Source organism: Anastrepha ludens, chromosome 6 (assembly GCF_028408465.1).
Source record: "Anastrepha ludens isolate Willacy chromosome 6, idAnaLude1.1, whole genome shotgun sequence".
NCBI lineage: Eukaryota > Metazoa > Arthropoda > Insecta > Diptera > Tephritidae > Anastrepha > Anastrepha ludens.
In genome coordinates, this window is record NC_071502.1 from 66246293 (window position 1) to 66270865 (window position 24573).

At 34.8% G+C, this 24573-nt stretch overlaps 2 protein-coding genes across 2 annotated transcripts; both read left to right on the forward strand.

The window, feature by feature from the left end:
• Positions 1-421: 421 nt before the first annotated feature.
• On the forward strand, positions 422-1623 carry LOC128866833 (apolipoprotein D-like). The gene is made up of 5 exons (XM_054107832.1): positions 422-560; positions 632-743; positions 812-942; positions 1064-1236; positions 1308-1623. The coding sequence occupies exons 1-5, from the start codon at positions 553-555 to the stop codon at positions 1433-1435; spliced, it is 552 nt and encodes a 183-aa protein (XP_053963807.1). The 5' UTR covers positions 422-552; the 3' UTR covers positions 1436-1623.
• Positions 1624-5403: 3780 nt separating this feature from the next.
• LOC128867786 (apolipoprotein D-like) lies at positions 5404-6700 on the forward strand. Its single transcript, XM_054109281.1, has 5 exons — positions 5404-5656; positions 5728-5839; positions 5908-6038; positions 6160-6332; positions 6404-6700. Exons 1-5 carry the CDS (start codon positions 5649-5651, stop codon positions 6529-6531), a joined length of 552 nt encoding a protein of 183 aa, XP_053965256.1. The 5' UTR covers positions 5404-5648; the 3' UTR covers positions 6532-6700.
• Positions 6701-24573: the final 17873 nt, after the last annotated feature.

Sequence of the window (24573 nt, forward strand, 5' to 3'; positions counted from 1 at the left end):
AAGCCACTTGACGTTACCAAGTACGTCATTAACATTAAATAACTTTAGAACGCCATAAAAATGCTTTCGGATAGAAATTCAAGTTTCTTTCTAAACAAATTTCAGTCCACCTTATTGCATATATGGATCATATATGTACTCGCATTAATAACCACGTTAAGTTTTTAAAATGACCTTTGTGACCTTTGTGAAAGGTTATGTTCGGTAGCCCCTTCTTTCATGAAGGTTTGACACAAAGAGCTTTCACAAGTACACAAAATTAACAATTTGCTTCCATTGAACCTCCATTGTATCATCGAAAGTACCTTTCGGAAATACGATTAACTCTATGGGTTAACGAGGCCTTACATCTTCGGGCTTTTAACGTTCTTCTCTTTCTTTAACAACCATCTAAGCACATCGTAGCTTAGTCTAAGCTGAATTTACCATAATAAATCAGCTATAGAAACGTGGCTACCAAACACAAGCAATTCCGTTACTAAGAGTATAAAAAGAGTTACCAGTGCAGGCAAAACATTAGTTTTAAACAGGAAACTACACAAAGTAGACAGCATGCAAAAGTAAGTAATAGACCATCCTTAAGGAGAACCCAAATCTAAAAAATTTAAACTATTAATTTGAACCAATAAAGGACAATTGTTTCAATCATCGCCTTGACCCTGTTTGGTCTCGCCAATGCACAAATCAACTCAAGTGGGGCGTGCCCAAGTCCGGCAGCGCAGAGTAACTTCAACTTAACTGCAGTAAGTAAAAGTGAACAGTTGCGTACATTTGTCAAATACTAAATAAATGTTTTCTGTTTGTCATACAGTATATGGGCACCTTTTACGAATATGCCAAGTATCCTTCTGCTTTGGAGGGTAACTCCAAGTGCGTGAAAGCAGTACACACGCAACCAAGTGAAAATGTGATGTACACGGTGGATACATTGGTTGATCCAACGTAAGTAATTCAATTGAAATCTATACCTACATATACCTTTTTCATAAAACATGTTCTCTTTCGGATATTAGTTCAGCTTTTGATATTAAATATCTTTTCCATTTCTTTTTGTGCTCTGCAGTACCAACGAAAGCAGCGATTATGGCGCTAATGCCACGCAAATTTCGAGTGGTAAATTCACGATTTACTTCCCTGGTGAAGTAACTCCCACCAGTTTTTCGGTTTTGTCCACCGATTACGTTAGCTACGCTGTTGTTTACACCTGCGAACCCGCTAGTGGCAACATACATAACAGTAAGTAGAATGGAAAATTAAATTCCAAGAATTGATTAAATTCAGTGTTTCATATTTATGATTTTCCTTAGCGTGGATTTGGATCTTTACCCGCGAACGAGTACCATCTGCTGCCACTGTGGCGAAGGCTAAAAATGTTGTGAGCTCAAGTGGATTTGATCTCTCGCCATTGACTGTTACGGATCAAAGCAATTGCTAAGCAGCAGCTTCTGATAATTTTTCTTGAATGCAGAAAAATTCTAATTGAGTGGACTAACTTGGAATTATGAATAAGTAGGCTGCTCAGTCAAACAAAAAGCTAAATAAATATGAATTCTTAACATCTGGAATTAGTAAAAATAACTTTTTGTTAAATATAGTATCAAATAAATAAGCTCTTTATTGACTTTCGCATTTATAATGTATATTTTTTATGACAGCTTTTCATTATGCAATATTGAATTAAAAAAAAACTCCGATTGTATGGAAATTTATAGGGACAATTTCAAAGTTAAGAGTGTATTTCTGTCACGAAAAAGGTTCTCACTAAAAATATCTGTCGTCCGGAGTCGGCTTAAAATTTTAGGCCTCTCCTTTTGTGCAACAACATCAAAGCGCACACGATAAATATGAGGAGGAGGTCGGCTAAACATCGAAAAGGGGTGGAAGTGCCAATCATATGCAAATAAGTACATACAAACAATAGTCAATTCCGCTAACTGTTGAGATATAGAGATTGAGATTCTACGTTAATAATTTATTACCTACTACTGACTTGGACCCGTTGTTTTCGGATTCAGATGACTCAAGTTGCTTTGGTCTATTTGAATCAGAAGTTGCTAGCATTGCTCGTGCTAATATTCCTCTCAATATAAGGAATCAATGTCAAATGGCTTGACATCTTAAACATTTAAAGAAATTAAAGAATCCAATCATAAAATTCTCTCATTAATTCTAAAGACAACCAAGAAATCTATTTATTTTTTTTAGTTGAATATTCAACAACAATTTTCTAGTTCAGTTTTTACATAATAACTATATTACATTTTGAGTTATGAAGCTAATATAAAAACCAATGCAAAAGCTATTTAAAATTTCATAAAATCTAAAAAAGTACTCTCTAGCACTCCATCTGCCTTACTTTTCAATGATAAAGGTGTGAATTCTGGTAATGATATTTCTTTTTTAAATAAATTTTATTCCTCCGTCTGCTAGGGATTTTGAGTTTGAGTTCACGAAGAAATAACTGCTCACAAACAATTGTCGATGGCTTTCGGCGGTTCTGCTTAAAAATTTCGTTTCGCCAGTTGATCTATAACAGGTCATAATCGATAGGTAATTTTCTTGATGAGTGGAAATTGTCTTTTATTACATGAATCGTTAAAACGGAAAAAAGAAATATATGAGTAATGACAGCTCTATTTCCATGATTTCGATTACCTCTAAGTAGATTGAATGCATTGCAAAACATGAGACGCTTTTTGAGTTCGAAATTTCAATTTGCCCCTACCATTCACCCCTGGAACGACCGACCATTTCAGACCAGGCTGTTTTCTCAGAAAATTGCATAACAACTCTTCAGAAAAGGTTTTCTTGTCGATGTTGTACATATATACTTCTCACAGAGTTTTGCATTCAGTCCTTGTTAAGAAATTAGCGTGTCTTAGCTTCCATTCCCCAACCCTCCATTGGCCGGAGACCTATCTCTTTAATCGTAGATGTGTGATTGTTGTTGACAATCATCAGCCATATTATTTTATCGCGCTATCTTGGAGATTTTTGAATCCTTTGCCATTTGTCCTGTTCATCAAAAAACTGAGTTTTGTATGCCAAGTTTTTACTTTTTTGCTGACGCCAATGAAGTTATATTGTGAGAAACTCAAACACGGTTGGAAAGTTTACATAACGGCTGTTTACATCACGATATCTTATCTCTGGGTATCCTAAACATTAAATTATCTGGTTGATAATTGGAACCTAAAAAAAATCTGTTAACCGACGAAGGCCGATCAAGTTCGGCAGAGCACAGCTGATTGATTGTTGATTTTAGAATAAAGATATCCTAAATGGGAGTTTCTCTGGTCTGAGAAAAGAGGAAAATCCGACAAACTAAATATTATTCCTAAAAAATAGCATTTGAAGAAAGTATAATAGAAGTACTGAGCTCAATTGAAAGCTTCCAGATTTGAGATCTATAAAATTGTTAACCAAGTAAACTTACCAAAGGCGACCGCTATTAGAAAAATAACAGAAACCTTCTTTTGCTACTATTGCGAAGGCTAGAATTTTTTTGAGTTCAAACGGATATGATCTCGAGCCATTGACTATTACGGATCAAAACAATTGCTAATCAGCAATTTGTATTCTCCACAACTGGAATTGGTAAAAATAACTTTTTTATTAAGTATAAAATGAATAATCTCTTGTGAACTAAAATATTAGATGTATTTTACGACAGTTCTTTTTATTTTGAGCTCGCGGCAGTTGACGCAATTTTGCAATATTCCGAATTTATAAAAACAATTCGACTGAAAAATACTTCCCTCTATCAACACTCCATCTTCAATACTCCGTCGCGGACTCTTTCGCATCGCCAAATAATATAAGTATTTATCTCAATGGATTTTCTAAAGCCTTTCCTCAAAATTGCCATGAGAGGTAAGAGTGAGCTACTGAAAAGGGGGTCTATGATATTCTCATAGATTTGGATAACGTCTTCAAGTCTTAGTTTCTAATTGAAATTTTTGGTTCGCAATTGAGTCAATGCAGTCAATGGATAAGATTTTATAAACGGATTCACTCCATATTAGTGATCGACTACATTTCAGAAGCTGTTTACACAAATATATCAACGCACTTTTGATAATTCAGCATTGAAAGCTATTTGATAAAGGAGATTTTATATACTCTTATACGGTGTGCTGCAGTCCTCGTGGCTAAATTGGTTTAGTATCACTGCTGATACTGGTGTTTGAACGGGTAGTGCTCCAAAGCTGTACATCATATGCCCGAATTGGTTTTATGAAGGAATTTTATAGTAATACTTTACTTCTATTTAATTAACAAATATAAATTTGTAGTTTTGATATTTATTTGTACCTGTTAAGTCAAAGTGCAACAAAACTTTGAATAAAACAAGAAGGAAATAATGGCAGATGTAAAAAAATTGTTCTTAATCTTAACATTAAATAATATTAACTTGTTCTCGCTGAACTTAAATAAATAATAAAACAATAATTGCCACGTTCACTTCTGTTAGGTGTTTGGTCGAGCTCCTTCTCTTATTTGTGGCGTACATCTTGATGTCGCTTTACTTATCTTTCGCTATTTACTTTCGTTCGTTGACTGTTATTACTATTAACCCACTATTTACGTAACTATACTAACTCCAACTATCCACTTACTATTTCGTGTATTCTAGCAATATCAAAAAATAAAAAAAACACTTGAACACACAAATTTCTTAAATAGTTCCGCCACAAAATAGTGTCGAATTTTCAATACGCTTTTGGTAGGAATTGGTGTTTTCTAGGTATATCGAGGTACACCATATTGTCTTCTTGGAGAATGGTTACCTTACTTGTTTTGAGCGTAAGTGTAACGTGTTTACACTTGTGCTCATTCACTTTTACTCGTCAGTTCCACAGCCACTCCTCCACAAGTTTTAAGTGATTTTGTAAGACTTTTGATATCTCTGTTGGGCATTTGTTTCGCCACCTAATTGCGGAATCATGCAAAAATGTTAACATAATAAATTATAATATATAAATTGTATTAAGAGAAAGTTAAGTAATCGACATTTATTGCGAGCATCATTTGTCAGAAGAGTTTGATAATTTTGACATTTGAGTTTAAGAGAGAACCCGTTCAAAGTTGGAGGCGGAGAAAAAGTGGTACTATTGAAACTGTGATCAGTGATTGTATTGGTATTTCTTATAGCGTTGCTTGAATTGCTGTATTATGTAGGGGGTAATAGTAGGTGCCTTCGGTTCGGCAATTCTGCTTGCTGTGCTCACTTGACGAAAATTTGCAAGTGAAAACAACAATAAAGTTATTGAGCAATATTCGTCGTTAGCGAGTCTGCTTATACCGCATTAAACTCTCTATTTTCATAAAACAAATGTACTTTTTGGTAGCTCTTTTCCAGCCCTACCAACATGTATTTATTTATACCAGTTGCTTCATCTATTCGCCACTTGCTAAGGCTTGGCGAAACGAGGAAGCCTTACATCTTCGGGCTTTTAACGTTCTTCTCTTTCTTTAACAACCATCTAAGCACATCGTAGCTTAGTCGAAGCTGAATTTACCATAATAAATCAGCTATAGAAACGTGGCTACCAAACACAAGCAATTCCGTTACTAAGAGTATAAAAAGAGTTACCAGTGCAGGCAAAACATTAGTTTTAAACAGGAAACTACACAAAGTAGACAGCATGCAAAAGTAAGTAATAGACCATCCTTAAGGAGAACCCAAATCTAAAAAATTTAAACTATTAATTTGAACCAATAAAGGACAATTCTTTCAATCATCGCCTTGACCCTGTTTGGTCTCGCCAATGCACAAATCAACTCAAGTGGGGCGTGCCCAAGTCCGGCAGCGCAGAGTAACTTCAACTTAACTGCAGTAAGTAAAAGTGAACAGTTGCGTACATTTGTCAAATACTAAATAAATGTTTTCTGTTTGTCATACAGTATATGGGCACCTTTTACGAATATGCCAAGTATCCTTCTGCTTTGGAGGGTAACTCCAAGTGCGTGAAAGCAGTACACACGCAACCAAGTGAAAATGTGATGCACACGGTGGATACATTGGTTGATCCAACGTAAGTAATTCAATTGAAATCTATACCTACATATACCTTTTTCATAAAACATGTTCTCTTTCGGATATTAGTTCAGCTTTTGATATTAAATATCTTTTCCATTTCTTTTTGTGCTCTGCAGTACCAACGAAAGCAGCGATTATGGCGCTAATGCCACGCAAATTTCGAGTGGTAAATTCACGATTTACTTCCCTGGTGAAGTAACTCCCACCAGTTTTTCGGTTTTGTCCACCGATTACGTTAGCTACGCTGTTCTTTACACCTGCGAACCCGCTAGTGGCAACACACATAACAGTGAGTAGAATTGAAAATTAAATTGCAAGAATTGATTAAATTCGGTGTTTTATGTTTCTGATTTTCCTTAGCGTGGATTTGGATCTTTACCCGCGAACGAGTACCATCTGCTGCCACTGTGGCGAAGGCTAAAAATGTTGTGAGCTCAAGTGGATTTGATCTCTCGCCATTGACTGTTACGGATCAAAGCAATTGCTAAGCAGCAGCTTCTGATAATTTTTCTTGAATGCAGAAAAATTCTAATTGAGTGGACTGGCTTGGAATTATGAATAAGTAGGCTGCTCAGTCAAACAAAAAGCTAAATAAATATGAATTCTTAACATCTGGAATTAGTAAAAATAACTTTTTGTTAAATATAGTATCAAATAAACAAGCTCTTGGAAGCAAAATATTCGATATGACTTTCGCATTTATAATGTATATTTTTTATGACAGCTTTTCATTATGCAATATTGAATTAAAAAAAAACTCCGATTGTATGGAAATTTATAGGGACAATTTCAAAGTTAAGAGTGTATTTCTGTCACGAAAAAGGTTCTCACTAAAAATATCTGTCGTCCGGAGTCGGCTTAAAATTTTAGGCCTCTCCTTTTGTGCAACAACATCAAAGCGCACACGATAAATATGAGGAGGAGGTCGGCTAAACATCGAAAAGGGGTGGAAGTGCCAATCATATGCAAATAAGTACATACAAACAATAGTCAATTCCGCTAACTGTTGAGATATAGAGATTGAGATTCTACGTTAATAATTTATTACCTACTACAGACTTGGGCCCGTTGTTTTCGGGTTCAGATGACTCAAGTTGCTTTGGTCTATTTGAATCAGAAGTTGCTAGCATTGCTCGTGCTAATATTCCTCTCAGTATAAGGAATCAAGGTCAAATGGCTTGACATCTTAAAAATTTAAAGAAATTAAAGAATCCAATCATAAAATTCTCTCATTAATTCTAAAGACAACCAAGAAATCTATTAATTTTTTTTAGTTGAATTTTCAACAACAATTTTCTAGTTCAGTTTTTACATAATAACTACATTTTGAGTTATGAAGCTAATATAAAAACCAATGCAAAAGCTATTTAAAATTTCATAAAATCTAAAAAAGTACTCTCTAGCACTCCATCTGCCTTACTTTTCAATGATAAAGGTGTGAATTCTGGTAATGATATTTCTTTTTTAAATAAATTTTATTCCTTCGTCTGCTAGGGATTTTGAGTTTGAGTTCACGAAGAAATAACTGCTCACAAACAATTGTCGATGGCTTTCGGCGGTTCTGCTTAAAAATTTCGTTTCGCCAGTTGATCTATAACAGGTCATAATCGATAGGTAATTTTCTTGATGAGTGGAAATTGTCTTTTATTACATGAATCGTTAAAACGGAAAAAAGAAATATATGAGTAATGACAGCTCTATTTCCATGATTTCGATTACCTCTAAGTAGATTGAATGCATTGCAAAACATGAGACGCTTTTTGAGTTCGAAATTTCAATTTGCCCCTACCATTCACCCCTGGAACGACCGACCATTTCAGACCAGGCTGTTTTCTCAGAAAATTGCATAACAACTCTTCAGAAAAGGTTTTCTGGTCGATGTTGTACATATATACTTCTCACAGAGTTTTGCATTCAGTCCTTGTTAAGAAATTAGCGTGTCTTAGCTTCCATTCCCCAACCCTCCATTGGCCGGAGACCTATCTCTTTAATCGTAGATGTGTGATTGTTGTTGACAATCATCAGCCATATTATTTTATCGCGCTATCTTGGAGATTTTTGAATCCTTTGCCATTTGTCCTGTTCATCAAAAAACTGAGTTTTGTATGCCAAGTTTTTACTTTTTTGCTGACGCCATTGAAGTTATATTGTGAGAAACTCAAACACGGTTGGAAAGTTTACATAATGGCTGTTTACATCACGATATCTTATCTCTGGGTATCCTAAACATTAAATTATCTGGTTGATAATTGGAACCTAAAAAAAATCTGTTAACTGACGAAGGCCGATCAAGTTCGGCAGAGCACAGCTGATTGATTGTTGATTTTAGTATAAAGATATCCTAAATGGGAGTTTCTCTGGTCTGAGAAAAGAGGAAAACCCGACAAACTAAATATTATTCCTAAAAAATAGCATTTGAAGAAAGTATAATAGAAGTACTGAGCTCAATTGAAGGCTTCCAGATTTGAGATCTATAAAATTGTTAACCAAGCAAACTTACCGAAGGCGACCGCTGTTAGAAAAATAACAGAAACCTTCTTTTGCTACTATTGCGAAGGCTAGAATTTTTTTGAGTTCAAACGGATATGATCTCGAGCCATTGACTATTACGGATCAAAACAATTGCTAATCAGCAATTTGTATTCTCCACAACTGGAATTGGTAAAAATAACTTTTTTATTAAGTATAAAATGAATAATCTCTTGTGAACTAAAATATTAGATGTATTTTACGACAGTTCTTTTTATTTTGAGCTCGCGGCAGTTGACGCAATTTTGCAATATTCCGAATTTATAAAAACAATTCGACTGAAAAATACTTCCCTCTATCAACACTCCATCTTCAATACTCCGTCGCGGACTCTTTCGCATCGCCAAATAATATAAGTATTTATCTCAATGGATTTTCTAAAGCCTTTCCTCAAAATTGCCATGAGAGGTAAGAGTGAGCTACTGAAAAGGGGGTCTATGATATTCTCATAGATTTGGATAACGTCTTCAAGTCTTAGTTTCTAATTGAAATTTTTGGTTCGCAATTGAGTCAATGCAGTCAATGGATAAGATTTTATAAACGGATTCACTCCATATTAGTGATCGACTACATTTCAAAAGCTGTTTACACAAATATATCAACGCACTTTTGATAATTCAGCATTGAAAGCTATTTGATAAAGGAGATTTTATATACTTTTATACGGTGTGCTGCAGTCCTCGTGGCTAAATTGGTTTAGTATCACTGCTGATACTGGTGTTTGAACGGGTAGTGCTCCAAAGCTGTACATCATATGCCCGAATTGGTTTTATGAAGGAATTTTATATATTAGTAATACTTTACTTCTATTTAATTAACAAATATAAATTTGTAGTTTTAATATTTATTTGTACCTGTTAAGTCAAAATGCAACAAAACTTTGCATCTTATAGGTTCTTTTGATATAACTAAAGATTTCGTTTTTTCAGTTGAAACTTCCATATTGTATTTTTTGCAAGTTATAACAAAGCGATGCAAAAGCCTTTGAAGATTATCTTCACAATCAGCTACAAAAACAGCGTCGTCTGCGTAACATATTACGAGTATTGATATCTTTTCATTGTTCATATTGTATCCAGCTAATTGCCTTGCCTCTGAGAAAATTTTATCCATAATAAGATTGAAAAGTTGTGGATTTAAGGGCAATAAAAATAATTTATCTTAATTTCATTCTGAATAAAATATTTGTTTAACGTTAATTTATCAAGTTTTATTTACTTTTTCAACATAACATATAAATATTTTTTTAATTTTAAAATTTATTTACATTCTTCGTAAAACATTTTTATAGCGTTCATTTATAAATTTTCATTTAATTCTTCGGAACTTAAAAAAAGTTTTCTTAATATTTTCATTTTTAGTAAAATATTTGTATAACCTTCATTTATTGATTTTTATTTACTTTTCCAACAGGTTCAAAACAGATGATTTTCAGCACAAATTGGAGCAAATTTTTATATATTTTTAAATAAAATATTTGTGTTGCGTTCATATATAAATTTTTATTTACTATTCCCCTGGTGATTTTTAGAAGAAAGTGGAACAAGTTTTTTTAATCTAAAATATTTTAAAATTTGTTTACATTTTTAATAAAACAGTATATCGTTCATTTAAGAAACTTTGATTTAATTATCCAAAATTATTTTTGTTTTTTATTAATTTAGCAATTTTTCCATCAAAAATTGGGCTAAACTTTTTTCTTTACCTGACACACCACTGATGCAGAGGCTTATGGTGCTCACGCTCACCAACGTAAACGTACGCCCGTGCCAGCTGATACGATGAAACTAATGAGAGCCCCATGTATGAATTCCCACCACCGTTCCGTTCTGTACTATCGTAGATCGTTGACGTAGGATTTTGGATTGTTTCCGTAGAAACCTGTCAGCTGATTGCTCTATCACCACACAGTGCATTTCGACATCATTTACGCAATAAATTTAGAAAAATTTTAATTTTTATTAAAATAACTTAAAAACAATGTTGAATAATGGTCATTGTAGATAATTGAACTATTTGCATTTGTTGGTTTCTGGCTTTGGTATATTAAACAATGAAAAATTGTAACTGATAACGCGTATGTGTGTAAAAGTGTGTAAGCAAAAATATCAATGGCAGCATTGTGTCGATACCACGAAACACAAACACACTCGAACCGATGTATTGTGTAAATATGTAACTTAAAGAACGCAGTTGTTTTCTACGGGCTAAAGATTTGCTCAATTTTGTGTATCCTACGGGCAACGGAAAGGAACCACGATACGTTGGTGAGTTTGAGCACCATTACTAGTTCGGTAACGGTTTCGATACCAATGCATGAGCTAACAATTGACATTTCATTGAATATCGCCGGGTAAAAGATGCCATTTGCTTGCACTGAAAAATGATAGAAGATGAGCATGAGCTACAATGCCAGCTGATAGTAGGCAAATTCAGAACTAGTTCGTTTGACTGCATGGTTCATTTAATCTGTATATTCACATAAATGTGTCATCGACTACCGGAAGGTAGTGTGAGCTTTTCGCGTTGCACGGAAATTAAATTGTACAGTGCCATCGTCGTCCACGGCGACTGGCCTTTTATTTGTGTGCGCATTCATGTGTGCGCATGTGTTTGTGAGGTACCATTTTAATGGAATGTAATGACTTGATTGGAAACAGATTATCGTCGACACTATGCGCCGAAACCAGTTCACAATCATCATCACACTCACTACTTACATATGCGTATGTGTATGTGTTTCATTTATATGCATTCATATACAGTCGCATCTATACTTACACAAAGGGATGTGTAGTGCTCCTATACCCTGTTTTGTATTATTTTGAGTGCAATCACAATTTCATTTCGTTTTGAGTTTTTGGCTTTACATTTTCCACCTGTTTTTTTTTTTTTGTTTTGGAGCTTGATTTGTTCCACTTTGTTTTGTGAGCGCAATTTTAATTTGTTCAAATTGTTATGGCGAATTAAACACGAAAATACGAATGGTCACTGTGCTGAAAATTGCCTTCGGTTGATAGTGTAATAAAAATTTGTGTTGATTGCATTGATGAGTAAATCGGTGAGGTTCAAGTGGTCCACAACATATTCTGTTACAACATTTGTGTGAACATCTGATAAAAAAATGCCTGAAAATTATGAGGCACGTGGGACGGCCTAAATTAAGAAGACAATTAAATTTGACATTCACAATATCAAAAGTATGTTATTGCAAAAAAAAAATTGTAAAAGTTTCGCATGTATGAGGTGAAAATTAGTCCCGCTATCGGAGTAATTTTAATTTTTGCAATTGGCGTCGTACGTCAATTATATTTCACACTTATGAATTAGCTGTAAGTTAAAATTATGCTTCCGAATAAATAAAAACACTACAACTACGTAGGCTTGATTATGGTTCAATGTTCTTTTACTTTCTTCATATATGGAACTGCGACTTCAGAGCCTGGCAAAAGACTAAATCTTGCAGTTAAGATGAAGCTTATTCTACCCTACTGTAATACTGAATGTAGTAGTTCCGTTGTTGCAGCGGTTGCAATTTTGGTGGATCGCTAATTCGCTAACTCGAGACTCCGCTATCTGCCATTGTTTCTATTTTTGTCACTCGCACTTTTGCAGACATAGTATTAGCATGTTTTATGAGAACGGCAAGCTTCCCATGATCGCGTTAGCAGATATTAACTTATACAAACAGACAAGCACTGAAGCGCGTAAAGGTAAAAAAATGGCCATGATTCCCATCGTTTTTTATTTTTTTACGTATATATCTATCAAAAAAGTGATTTAAAAAGCGAGTAGGATCATTGATTTTGTGCTACTTCGTACCTTAGCTACTACTCAGAAAGAGTTCAAAAGCCTTTGGATATCAAAACAACTTAGTTATGTTTGTTTGCTAATTTTAGGCTAGTAGATATCGATAGATGTAAGATTCGGGTATCTACATAACATGACAGAGCGCGTCACAGTGGGAGCTCAATTGATTTTGGTAACTAGTTCCAGTGTGTAAAATATGGGAACTAAATCTTATTAAACGGGGAAGAGAATTGCTTTATTTGTATTTATCACGATGTAGAGGTCATTCTTTGGTATGCCTCAATATTTGTATGCCGCAATATTGACAAGCTGCAAAACATTGTTGCTGCGTTTCGATAAGAATGCAATAAAAAAGGAGAAAAAACTATGTAATTGCACACTAGTGCCAACAAGTAAAGTCAAAATACATTCAAACCTGTGAAAAATGGGTTTGAAATTGGCTTAAATGATATTTGTGTAAGATTTGACATTTTGATGTTAGCTGGTGTTTGCGCTTAAACGCGCTAGCAGCAGGGAACACAAAAGTAAGTGATGGCGGGAACGTTACAAAGGGTGATCAATTTAGAGGTATCGGATTTTAAATTGAAATAAAATAACGAAAATTCAAATTGATTGGGCAGAACCATCCATACAATTTATTTCTTTAATGATAATCCCTTTTAAAAGTTGACCTCAATTGTGCCGTGACTACATCCGCGAACATCAATTTTGAATGACTCGCTGGAGGACTTCGGTCGCTGTTGACTTCCCATGCCTCAATCGGAGCTGATTTATTCACAAAGCACTTAGACTTTATATATTTCTACAAATAAAAGTCCAAAGGCGTGATATCGCACGATCTTGGTGTCCAATCCACTGCTCCGAAACGAGAGATAAATTGCTCACCTTATTGACGTCGCAGTATATCCATTGTTTCACCGGCTGTATGGCAAGTAGCGCCATCTTGTTTGAACCAAATTCTGGGAGAATACGGGCTTCAATTTCAGACACCAAAAAGTCGTTTAGCATGGCGCGATAGCGTTCGCCATTCGCTGTTACATAGGTGCCAGCCTCATCTTTGAAGAAATATGGACCGATGATTCCTCCAGTCCATAGGCATTTGTATCCAGAGAACTAATGCAAATTTTTTTTTTGTTGGTTTGCCGAAGAAGCGAATCCGTAGGGGAATTGAATGTAATGTAATTTAAAGGTCCCATAATGATATTCTCTGTATTCGCTCCTCCGTGATAAAGAGCGCCTGTTTTTGTAGGAAGATGAGTAAGCCGTATGATTGGGAATTAATTCGTTTCGTTGTTTTTTTTAATTGATTGCTACAAATATTTTATTTTACGTACGTACTTATATATTAGGGTTCATGACCCTCCTGACAAAATATTTGCGAAAAATATTACTATTTACGTGAGCCGAATCACTTTGAAGGTATCTCTAAAAATCGAATCTTTTATAAATAAAATTAGTTTCTAAAAATATTTTTTTCAAATCGTCAACTTAGATGATGAAAGAAATTAAGCCGTTAAAGTTTGCACAAAATTGTTTTAAAATGATCAAAATAATGAGATTATTCATGTTATTTTTGCCTTATTTTTGGCAGATAAGATTGAGGAAAACTTGAGTAACTCAGCCTCATCTTTTTTCAGAAATATCAGCACCACTCTTTGTAAAATGACTAGAATTTATAGCTTTTTTTTTTAAATCTCAGAAAATGCATTGAAAATCGTTTTCATCATGCCCCATATATGTACATATGTAGTTCATTTTTTATCAAACATTTTCGCTATGCCAGTTATTTTTATAGCCCCCTGTTTATGATAGTTAAACGCTTTAACTGCCGTACTAAATATAAACAGCTAATTTACAAAATTGTTGTTTTTTCGCGAGTACATATATAGGGGTTTTTAATAGGTGCGCTTCAACTTTTTCCGATAGGGAGGGCGAACGACGCAATATTTTTTATTTTTCGCTTGTCATTTGTAAACTTCATTAGTATACATTTCGTCACACACTTGAGCAACGATTGCAAATCGTGCAAATTTTTTATGAAAATAATCGTTCTGTTGCTGCTACTTTAAGAGCATTACGGGCATTTTACGGTCCATTTAACAAGCCGTCCCGTTTTGGGGTTATGTGAAGTCGTTGGTCTACAGTAACAAGCCGGCGACGACTTGTGAGCTCAGAGTCAATATTGAACGCGAAATTGCTGGAATTTCGGCCGATTTATGCAAAAGAGTGGTCGAAAATTGGGTTCAACGATTGGACTTCATAAAACGTGCACGCGGTGGTCATGCAAAAGAAATCGAATTTCATACTTAAATATATATGTTCAAACACGATAATAAAAAAAAATTAGTTAAAAAGTCAAACCGTTTGTGTTTTATTCAAAAAAGTTCAAAAGTTGAAGCGCTCTTACTGAAAGACCCTATATTAATCAATATCGCACATAAAAAAGTATAGTCTAGCACACCACTTATTTGCACAGTTTTAATTAAGGCGCCAAAAAGGGAAGGGATGGCTGATCCTACGAAATGATGCCTCTCACCCATCACTTCCAATCTCCTCATTTCACCTCCGCGTGGTGGTGCTGCTAACCCTGGCTGGGGACTGAATACCTCTCAAAAAGAGAACATTCAGTGTAAAGGAAGGGAGCAAAAGAAATGAGGTGAGAACAACCTGGCTTGAGGCTGGCGACCCTTTATCAGTCATAAATCATATTACCACGAATCCAAAAATATTGCCTCGGATAAGTAATCTTATCTTAAATATCTTATCAAAGATATCGACTCACGCAACGTATTAAGAACAATGATTTCAAATTAGCAACATGAAATGTTCTGACTATGCTCCAACCAGGGCAAATGATAGAAATAGCCGATGAGCTAAGAACATTGGCATACAAAAGCGGCTCTGCAAGAAATAAGGTGGAAAGGACAAGGCGAAATGAGATTATAGCAAATACTACAGCGGTGCCGAAAGTCAAGGTTATAAAGGCGTTGGTTTTTATGTTTATAAAAAAGCCCGAAAGAAGGTGATGGCTTTTGAGGTGGATGAACGTATTTCATATTTACAACTAAATGGAAATTCCAAAACATAACAGTTTTATCTGCCTACGCCTCTACAGAAGAAAGTGAAGATTACATAAAGGATAAATTTTACGACAACTGTCACACACCTGCAATAAAATATGTAGATATGACATCAAAATATTCTGTGGGGTCTTCAACGGGAAAATTGGAGAGGAGTCTGCAATAATACGGGAAGGTGCAGGAAAGCACTCGTTACACGAAAATTGCAATGATAATGGTATGCGTTTATGCAACTTTGCCGAACTTCAAGGACTATTAATAAACAGCACCTCTGATAGAAAATATGTGCCATTCGGAGACGGCTTAAAATTTGTCGAACAACATCAAGACGCCCGTCACAAATAGGAGGAAGGGCTCAGCCAAACACCCAACAGAAGTGTACTCAGCTAGTATTTTTTTAAGGGCTACTTGAAGTTACCTCTATTAAAAAGCGATTAAGATGATATCACAAATTTAGAAAGTCTGAAACAAAAAAAAATTTACTCCATCTATTTTACCAAAATAATGTTTTCGACAATTGCACAAATGTTTACCATAAGAGTGTTCACTTTTATAGAATGGTTTTTTTTTAATTATCTTTGGTACTTACCCCTTAATGAAAATTTTCATAATTCAAAGCTCAAAGAAAGTGATAGTAAAAATGCAAGCCATAAATATGAGGCATTGACAAAGGGCTGAAAACGCACATTGCTTTGAAGCTCCAGTTAATTGCCTCAACTCAAACACGACTATAACTCCCACAAACACACATCTACATACATTAATATTTCACATCAAAAATTCATTAGTAAATGTACAAGGATACTTTCAAATTCTTATGTATGTATTAGTATGCAGGTATGAATGTACGACTCATAAGCATAAATGCAAACAAAACCCCGGATAATCTAAATTGCGACAGAAATCAGGCAAAGATTTTATGCTGCAATGCCTGAAAAATTGAAAAGTGACATTTGTTGGTAAAGCAGAGGCAGGGTCAAAGTGCATCAAAAGCCGACAGACTTTAGCTTTTCTAAGAAAAATGTCATTTAAGCTGGAATAAAAATAATAGCAGAAACAGCTCCAACAGCAGAAACCAGTAAAACTATGCAAGCAAGAAATTCCATAGAACCCTTGCAACAACAAACGACAATATATAATGCATAAGTACGTTGATAAAGAAGGAAAAGGGAGGGAAGAAAGGAGTTACATAGCAACAAGCAGTTGGCGAGCTGAGCAGCTGATGAACGCAGCTTGCAAAAGTGTCATTAAAAGGAGGAAGTGGTAGGGGATAAAAGTACAGCATGAGAATAAAGTTGACAAACACATTTAGCCTAGAGTGAAAAGAAAAAATATTATGAATTCTTGTTTGAGCTCCAACGCTTTGAGGGGAAACATAAAACGCTATGAAATGACGTGTGCCACCATTTCCAGTTGTTTGTTGTTGTTGGCTTAACGTTGCCATCAACGCACCTAAGCTGGCGTTTAAAGCGAATGACAGATACTGAGTGAAAACCAGGCCACCTCCACAATGTGAGAATAAAAAGAGAGGATACGCAAGGGGTCTATCTGCGTTGGATTATAAAGTACAGTGGTAAATATGAAATATAAATGAAGCAACTGCAATAAGAGCAAATAGCAGAGAATGCGACATTCTGCGTTGAATTTCAGTACAGCTATTAGTGGAGTAGAGCTGCAGCGCATACACTGCACGGAAAGGAGGACTCGAAAAGAAATGCAACAATGCACTTTCACGAGATTCACTCTATCAATGGTTGTAGGCCTGATGCTGGTGTTCAGGCTAATCTTCAGTATGTGCGATGGCGTTTTAGAGTGTTGTACTAATGGCCGAACCTGTTTTCAAATGTTCCTTGTTAAATAGTGATTCTGTGGTAAGTTTTATCACCTTTTTTTCTGAAATTAATCTACGGCGGCCGCGTGATTACCATTCGCAATTCGCGGAGAGAACGTTGGTTCGAATATCGGGGAAACACCAAAATTAGGAAAAACATTTTTTCTAATAACGGTCGCCCCTCGGCAGGCTATGGCAAGCCTCCGAGTATATTTCTGCCATGAAAAAGCTCCTCATAAAAATATCTGCCGTTCGGAGTCGGCTTAAAACTGTAGATCCCTCCATTTGTGGAACAACATCAAGACGCACACCACAAATAGGAGGTGGAGCTCGGCCAAACACCCAAAAAGGGTGCACGCGCCAATTATATATATATATATGTATATATATTTTTACTGATATGATAACTCAACGTTTATACAAGTTTTGGCAATTTATTTATTTATTTCTTAATTTTTATAATTTCTTCATTCTAAAATAAAGACCATCCATATTAATACAAGTTTCAAACTTTGCACAAGATTTATAAAAATTAGACGAATTTTCAACAAAATTTAAACTTTTTTATTAGAATTAAAGTTTGCGGTGGCTTAATTTAGTTTCTTGTGACGAAAATCCGCCACACCGACAAAAAACAAATTATTAAAAACAGCGGGTTGTTCTAATAACTTCAAACTTGTACTTCATAGAACTTAATGGGTTTTAAAAATGCTAAGAAATTTATTTTTTTATTTTTTTTAATTTTGAGTAAAAAGTTTAACATTTTCATGATAATTGGTAGGTATAATTTTTGCATTTAAAATTTGGGTTTTCTGTAGCTCTTGTTAGACAATAAAAATCATAACCAACTTAAAACAAAGACAAATAGTAACAACTCGTAAACAAGGCGAGTTGCTATAGTTTTTTCTCGGGACGTACATATTCATATATAGTTTTATTAATACATATGTTTATAGGGTCAGCTTAGGTAAATATGAACATGGCGTGATTCCGAACAAACACCGTTAGCCCTGTTATAATTTGTGTAGAAACCAAAAGGTATTAAAAATATCATCACTCGACTGATAACTAACAGCTTCTTTCCGCCAGCTGGACCACACTGATTACGCCACTCCAGTTATTTATTATCAAAGTTCATGTCCATGTTCTATTTTGTGACTGCCCCATTACAGAAAATGTAAATAAGATGTTCTTCTCAACTATTTCACATTCATTTATTAGTGCTCTATCAGGATTTCAATGAATTAAGGCGGCTACTGTGGGCAAAAAGTAAGGTGAATTTGGTTGTAAAATGAAAATTTTTTATTTATTCTTGTAAATCAATTTCATCCCCTTCAAAATAATCCCCTCTCGATGAAATACACTTATGCCAACGAGTTTTTCAATCCCCGAAACATGCCAAATAGTCCATTTCCGTTATAGCCATTAGCACCTTCTTCGATTCAGCTTTTATCTCCTCAATCGACTCGAAACGCGTTCCCCGGAGTGGTCTCCTGAGTTTTGGGAATAGCCAGAAGTCAAACGGAGCCAAATCAGGCGAATACGGTGGTTGCGGAACGATATGCGTGGAAATTTTGGCGAAATGGTCACGAAGAACGAGTGCAGTGTGAGGCGCTGCATTATCGTGATGCAAAAACCAAGAGTTGCTGGCCCATAATTCTGGTCTTTTTAGACGAATTGCTTCACGTAAATGACGCATAACGCTCAAATAATATTCCTTATTAACAGTTTGGCTGATAACTGTTATCATGACCTTTATTTTTGAACGACTTTGACGTGCTCTTTTCGGTCTGGCCTCACCTTTAGCACGATATTCGCTTGATTGGTCGGTTGTTTCAGGGTCGTAAGCATAAATCCAAGTCTCATCTCCCGTAATGATGCATTTGAGCTTGTCCTGATAGTCTGAAAGCATTGTTTCACACACATCAATGCGACGACTTTTTTCCAAGAAATTGAGAGTTCTCGGTACCAAACGAGATTTGACTTTTCGTAGGCCCCAATGGTCTTTCAAAATGGTTTTCACAGATCCTTCTGATATTCCGATCATATCAGTAAGGTCTTTAACAGTCAACCGACGATTTTTGAGCACTAACTCCTTCACTTTATTGACGTGTTGGTCATCTGTTGACGTCGATGGTCGTCCGGAGCGCTCCAAGTTATCAACACGTTCTCGACCCTCTTTGAAGTAGTCTTTGTACCACTTATAAATATTTTTCTGCGACATGGTCGAATCACCAAATGTCTTCTGCAACATGCTAAACGTTTCCGCGGACGAAATTTCATTCCGCAAACAAAATTTGATGGCACTTCTCTACTCAATCAAATCAGATATTGTAAAAATCGAAAAATGCACTCTTGGTCGTTTGGTAAACACAAGCGTAAATATATTACTGATAATGACATTCACATGAAAGTTGGCCCAGATGTTATTAACAGTGCTGCCAACTCATGAAAAAAATAACTAGAGCGAAATTTTAATCCCGCGAAGTTTGACAAATAAATTCACCTTACTTTTTGCCCACAGTATATTTAGTGTTACTTTATGCCAGAAACATGAATGTGTAGAAATGGAAATGTTGGGAAATGAAGTGTTAAGGGTTTATTGCTCTACGAAATTTAGAAAATTCTGTTCCTGATATACTCGTAAAAAGTTATTTGGGATTTCTTTGAGATAGATCATAGAATATCCAAAGGCTAATCAAATAAGCACATGCAAATTATTTTCGGTTTCCCAAAAATTAATTCCTATTCCACCAAGAAAAAACGGAAACTTGATCAACCTCAATCTTATATTGAAAGCAATTATCGTAAAAAAGTATACGCAATCAATTCATTTGCCTATTCACCCCTCACAGCCTTTCTCACTGTGTAACGCTGCTGTAGCAGTTGCTATTTTAAATCAATCGTAGCTTTGTTAGGATTTATTGAAGTAACATAAAGTCTTCTGCAAAAAAAGCCATTACTAAACTAGAGAGTGACGACAGTTTGAAAAGTGCTAAATGTGCAACTTAATCGGCTTGTTTTAAAAGGAAGATGTAAACTCGAATTTTTTAAGCTGATAAAGTGTTTGCAAATCACAGATATTTCTATAAAACTTTAAAAAATTCTAGTAAATGCTTTCAGATACCTTTATTAAAACTGTTTTTCCTATGTTTTTGTGCGTTTATCATTTCTCGCAAAACTACATTATTCAGCGTATATGATGCAACAACAAGCGTATTACTAGCAACTTGCAACATGCAACGTAAAGTCTAATATCATGTTGCAACCGGCTACATTGCGCCCCGTTGGCGTACACTAGTGCCATTTACTGCACTGTACCTGCTTTTATTTTTAGTTTTTTGCTGCTGTGGCTTGTGTTGCTGCTACGTATTTTTCTTGCCTCATCTATGCAAGTACATGCATCATAATGACTTTTAATGTTGCCATTGCAGCCGCTAGCAATTTTTCCTGTGTGTCGCCCTCTTATGTATTTTTTCTTCTTCTTACTATGCCATATACCGTTTTTTAATATTGCTTCTTAATATATAATTTTTTCCACATTTTCTAGACGTTTTGTGTTTCACTACTTAACATTTTTTCATTTTTTCATTTCTTATTTTTAATATTTATATTTTCCATTTTTTGTTTGCAGTTTTGTTGCTATTTTTTACAATATTTTTTATGTTTTTTTTTGTTTTGCTAACAATCTTTTATTCACCTCTACTCACTACTCTACTCTATTGGTAGGCAACATGCAACAGTTGCAAAAGTTGTGCATACACGATTTGCGCCTATTTATATTTTCCCTCCCGGCTTTGCGCATGATTTTTTCATATTTTATCATTTCAGATTTTCTGTGTGCCCATATTGAAATTGTCCCTTCTCTTGCCATTTGAAAACTAAGCAGCACCTACTACCTTCTATAGTTGTTGGGTCGGTTGCCGCTGTTGAATGAACATTTTGCTGCATGTCGGAGGAGGCCGTGTGGATTTGCTGAAGTGCGGTTTACTGCCAGGAAATGCGAAATTTTAATAAATCATAAGCTTTCATTCTGTTGCCAACTGCGCGACGCTGACTGTATGCCTGCCAGCCAGTCCTTTTTATGCTACCCATTTCACTGCAGCTCTTTAGCCGAATAATATGGCAGTTGAGTAGTGCGGCCAGCGGCTGGTCAAGTAGAGAAAAATGAGAAAGGATTTGAGCTGGCGTGCAATTAACACTGAAAAAAAAAAAAATGTTAACGAATGTTTGGGATGTTATTGATTGGTTTAGTGGACAACTCGTCAAATTTAGTAAAGAACCATTAAACAAAGCATTTTTGCTTTCTTCTGAGCCATGTACTTGTACATATCTGTACTTGCATATTAAAAAACTTCGCATAGAAATATCTGTCATTAACAGGTAACATAAAATTGTAGTCCGCATCCGAAAGGCTGATGATTTTGAGGGAAGATTTTTATTGACAAAAATACAGTCAATGATTCTATTATTTTGTGTTTCATATACAAAGGGTGCATCGGAATTCGAATCAATAGCACTGGCGCACCAATCCACTCGACTCGACTCGATGATCGCGTATACAGCGGTAGGTGTAGCAAAATTAGTTCTTGATAAGTTTTGACAATTTCATGGTTTCTTATTGAATTTCTATAATTTGGTTTATGAAAATATGGTTCATTTTCCGACAAATACTATATAAATCCACGATGGAGAGAATAATGAGATGGCGCCTATCGTAGTTCCGTTACTTTGCTCTTAGCGAATTTGACAACGAATTACGTGATTTTAGCTCCAGTATGGCCAGATTACCATTTTCGTAACTTGATTTAGCATTTTTTTTTTTTGTTATTGTATTTAGTCTCGGAGTTTTAGTTCTTTCTTCATGACATTTTTCTAGCTGTTCTAATTAAAATGTAACGTTTATAATTTTGTAAAATATACATTTTTTAAGAACTAGTTAAATAATTCACTCAGTTTTATTTAGCTTTACTTTTTTTTAACATCTGATGGCATTACCCGCGATTGCCGATGTTGTTGGTGTTCTTCTGCTTTCGGCAGTCAAATCTCTCTCTCACTACTGCAGAGTTGCCTAGCTTTGGATATAAAAACGCACTAAAATGCCCATTTAAAGAAAATAAAATATTAATTTTTTGTTAAATTACTGAAATTTGAATGCGTGACAAATTGTGTTTAAATTGTGGGTTTTTTTTTAAATAAATGGTTTATAGTTATGTACAATTTAAATTATGAGTTTTTTGTTAAGAGACACTCTTTTGTTAAGAGACGACTTTTTTGATATATTTGAGGTTATGTAACAATATAAGGTACTCTTTTTGTAAAAATGTCATTATGGTTTCTCCAGTATTTTTTTGTTTATTTTTACTATGAATACCCCTCTTGATTCCCTATGCCCCACTAAGAATTGATGACCGGAAGAAACGATTACACCTCTATGGTTTTAATTCGCATTTAGTAAATTCAAACGCCTTTTAAAATGTGTAAAAAGGTTTTCAATCTTAAGAAGAGTTGAGAGAGGAACATTTAATATTCTTGCATAACCTTAAAAGGAGCAAAAAATTAAATTCACACTTTCAAAATATCAAATTTTATAAGAACCAACTAATTTTCATTAGCAATAAAATCTTCTAGGAGTGGCATTTTTTAACCTTCTTTTGTATAATAATACAGTTTTTTTAACTTAAAGTTTCGGTAGCTTTAAATTAAAATAAAAAAAGAAACAAACACGAACCTTCAAAATTTTCGCATTTTCGGTATGAAAAAGCACTAAATTTTTTGCGAAGAGCAAATGGTTGGCAATACTGCACAACTTGGAAAAAGGTGACGTCACGTACTCTTGATGGGCGCAATCTTCTTTCTATCATTCTTGATATACATAAATCCATGTTTAGAATTTGGTCCAAATTAAAATTTTTTTTTGAAATTATCATGAAAATTTTCAACTTTTCAATCAGAACAATTTATTTATTATTGTCAAACATATATTTACACAGGAAAGACATATTGTGAATTTAAAACGAAGTGCTTTGTATATTGTTGCCTGTTTTTAGGCGCCATCACATATAACTGAATATTAACAGTGTATTTTTAAAATCGTTGCCTTATGAAAAAATGTTGTTGTTTATTCTTGTGTAGTGCCAGCAACTACTGTATTTCTCTGCCATACAGGATCATATGTATTTGTTTCCAAACTGAGGAGACGTTGTGTGGCCCCTTCTTAAAAATTTACAAGTACAACATTTTTATGCTGCTCAACTTCATTTCCCGCCTTGCACCTATCACAGTTCATACTATTCTACAGAAATGAGTGCATTTACGTGCGTACTATGAGGGGTAAGTCAGTCGAAGAAGAAGCATGAAGCAATCGCAATAATGTGATTGAATGCCTGATATATTGAATCCCACGTATGTAAGTTCCAATTCCTACTGTATATGCGGCTGTGGAGAAATTAATATGTTCACACACACATATCTATCGACTGAATGTAATCTGTGTGAAGCCTCTAAATGAGTTTTTAGTGTGGGCGCACATCCAAAAGGATTTTCCGATTTCCATATTGGGGTATTAATTGCTCTGAATGTGATTTCTTTACGTTTCGTTATCAATGTGAATGCGTATAAAAAAGTAGTTTCTGTAGCCAACTTTCATTTGCAACCTTTTTTTAAGTAATATTCGATTTAGTCCTTATTGCGTGGCAGAAGAATAAACAAGCAAGAGTTTATACTTGTATAGAATTCAGTGTTGAGTAAAAAACTGCAAATATGGCAAAGAAGTTTTTTTACTTGTAATTCTGAAGCAACAAATCAAAGAGCAATCTTTCTAAGACAAAAATTAATGTCAGCAAATCAAAAAAAAAAGTTATGCCGGTTAGACGTAAAACCCGTATTTAAAAAAATTGTGCCCATGGTGGCTTTAGAGGCATAATATGGTACCCCGAAAATATTTATTGTACATACCAAGATAACCTAAAACTTTCTTGACCTTTTAGCAATTCCAAGCTGTCTCACTAGAGGCACTGTACTTAATTGGATAGACTTTCATGAAAGTGGCTCAGAAAAATCTGAAGCACATTCTTCGGATTACGACGTATTCGCGCTATTAACGCTAAGAGAACGCTAAATCTTCCTCTCTACGAGTTCTTCGAAAAGCATTATTAAGGGCTAAGTTATCAATAATCCAATGAGCTGTTAGTATTCGCATGATATATATAATATTGTATATATATATATATATATATGTACATATATATTTATCATGATACGCTCGCCACAAAATAGAG

Coding starts and splice junctions, on each gene's coding strand:
- LOC128866833 (XM_054107832.1), top strand. Junction 744..811: donor GTAACTTCAACTTAACTGCA/GTAAGTAAAAGT, acceptor TTTGTCATACAG/TATATGGGCACCTTTTACGA. Junction 943..1,063: donor GATACATTGGTTGATCCAAC/GTAAGTAATTCA, acceptor TGTGCTCTGCAG/TACCAACGAAAGCAGCGATT.
- LOC128867786 (XM_054109281.1), top strand. Junction 5,840..5,907: donor GTAACTTCAACTTAACTGCA/GTAAGTAAAAGT, acceptor TTTGTCATACAG/TATATGGGCACCTTTTACGA. Junction 6,333..6,403: donor TAGTGGCAACACACATAACA/GTGAGTAGAATT, acceptor GATTTTCCTTAG/CGTGGATTTGGATCTTTACC.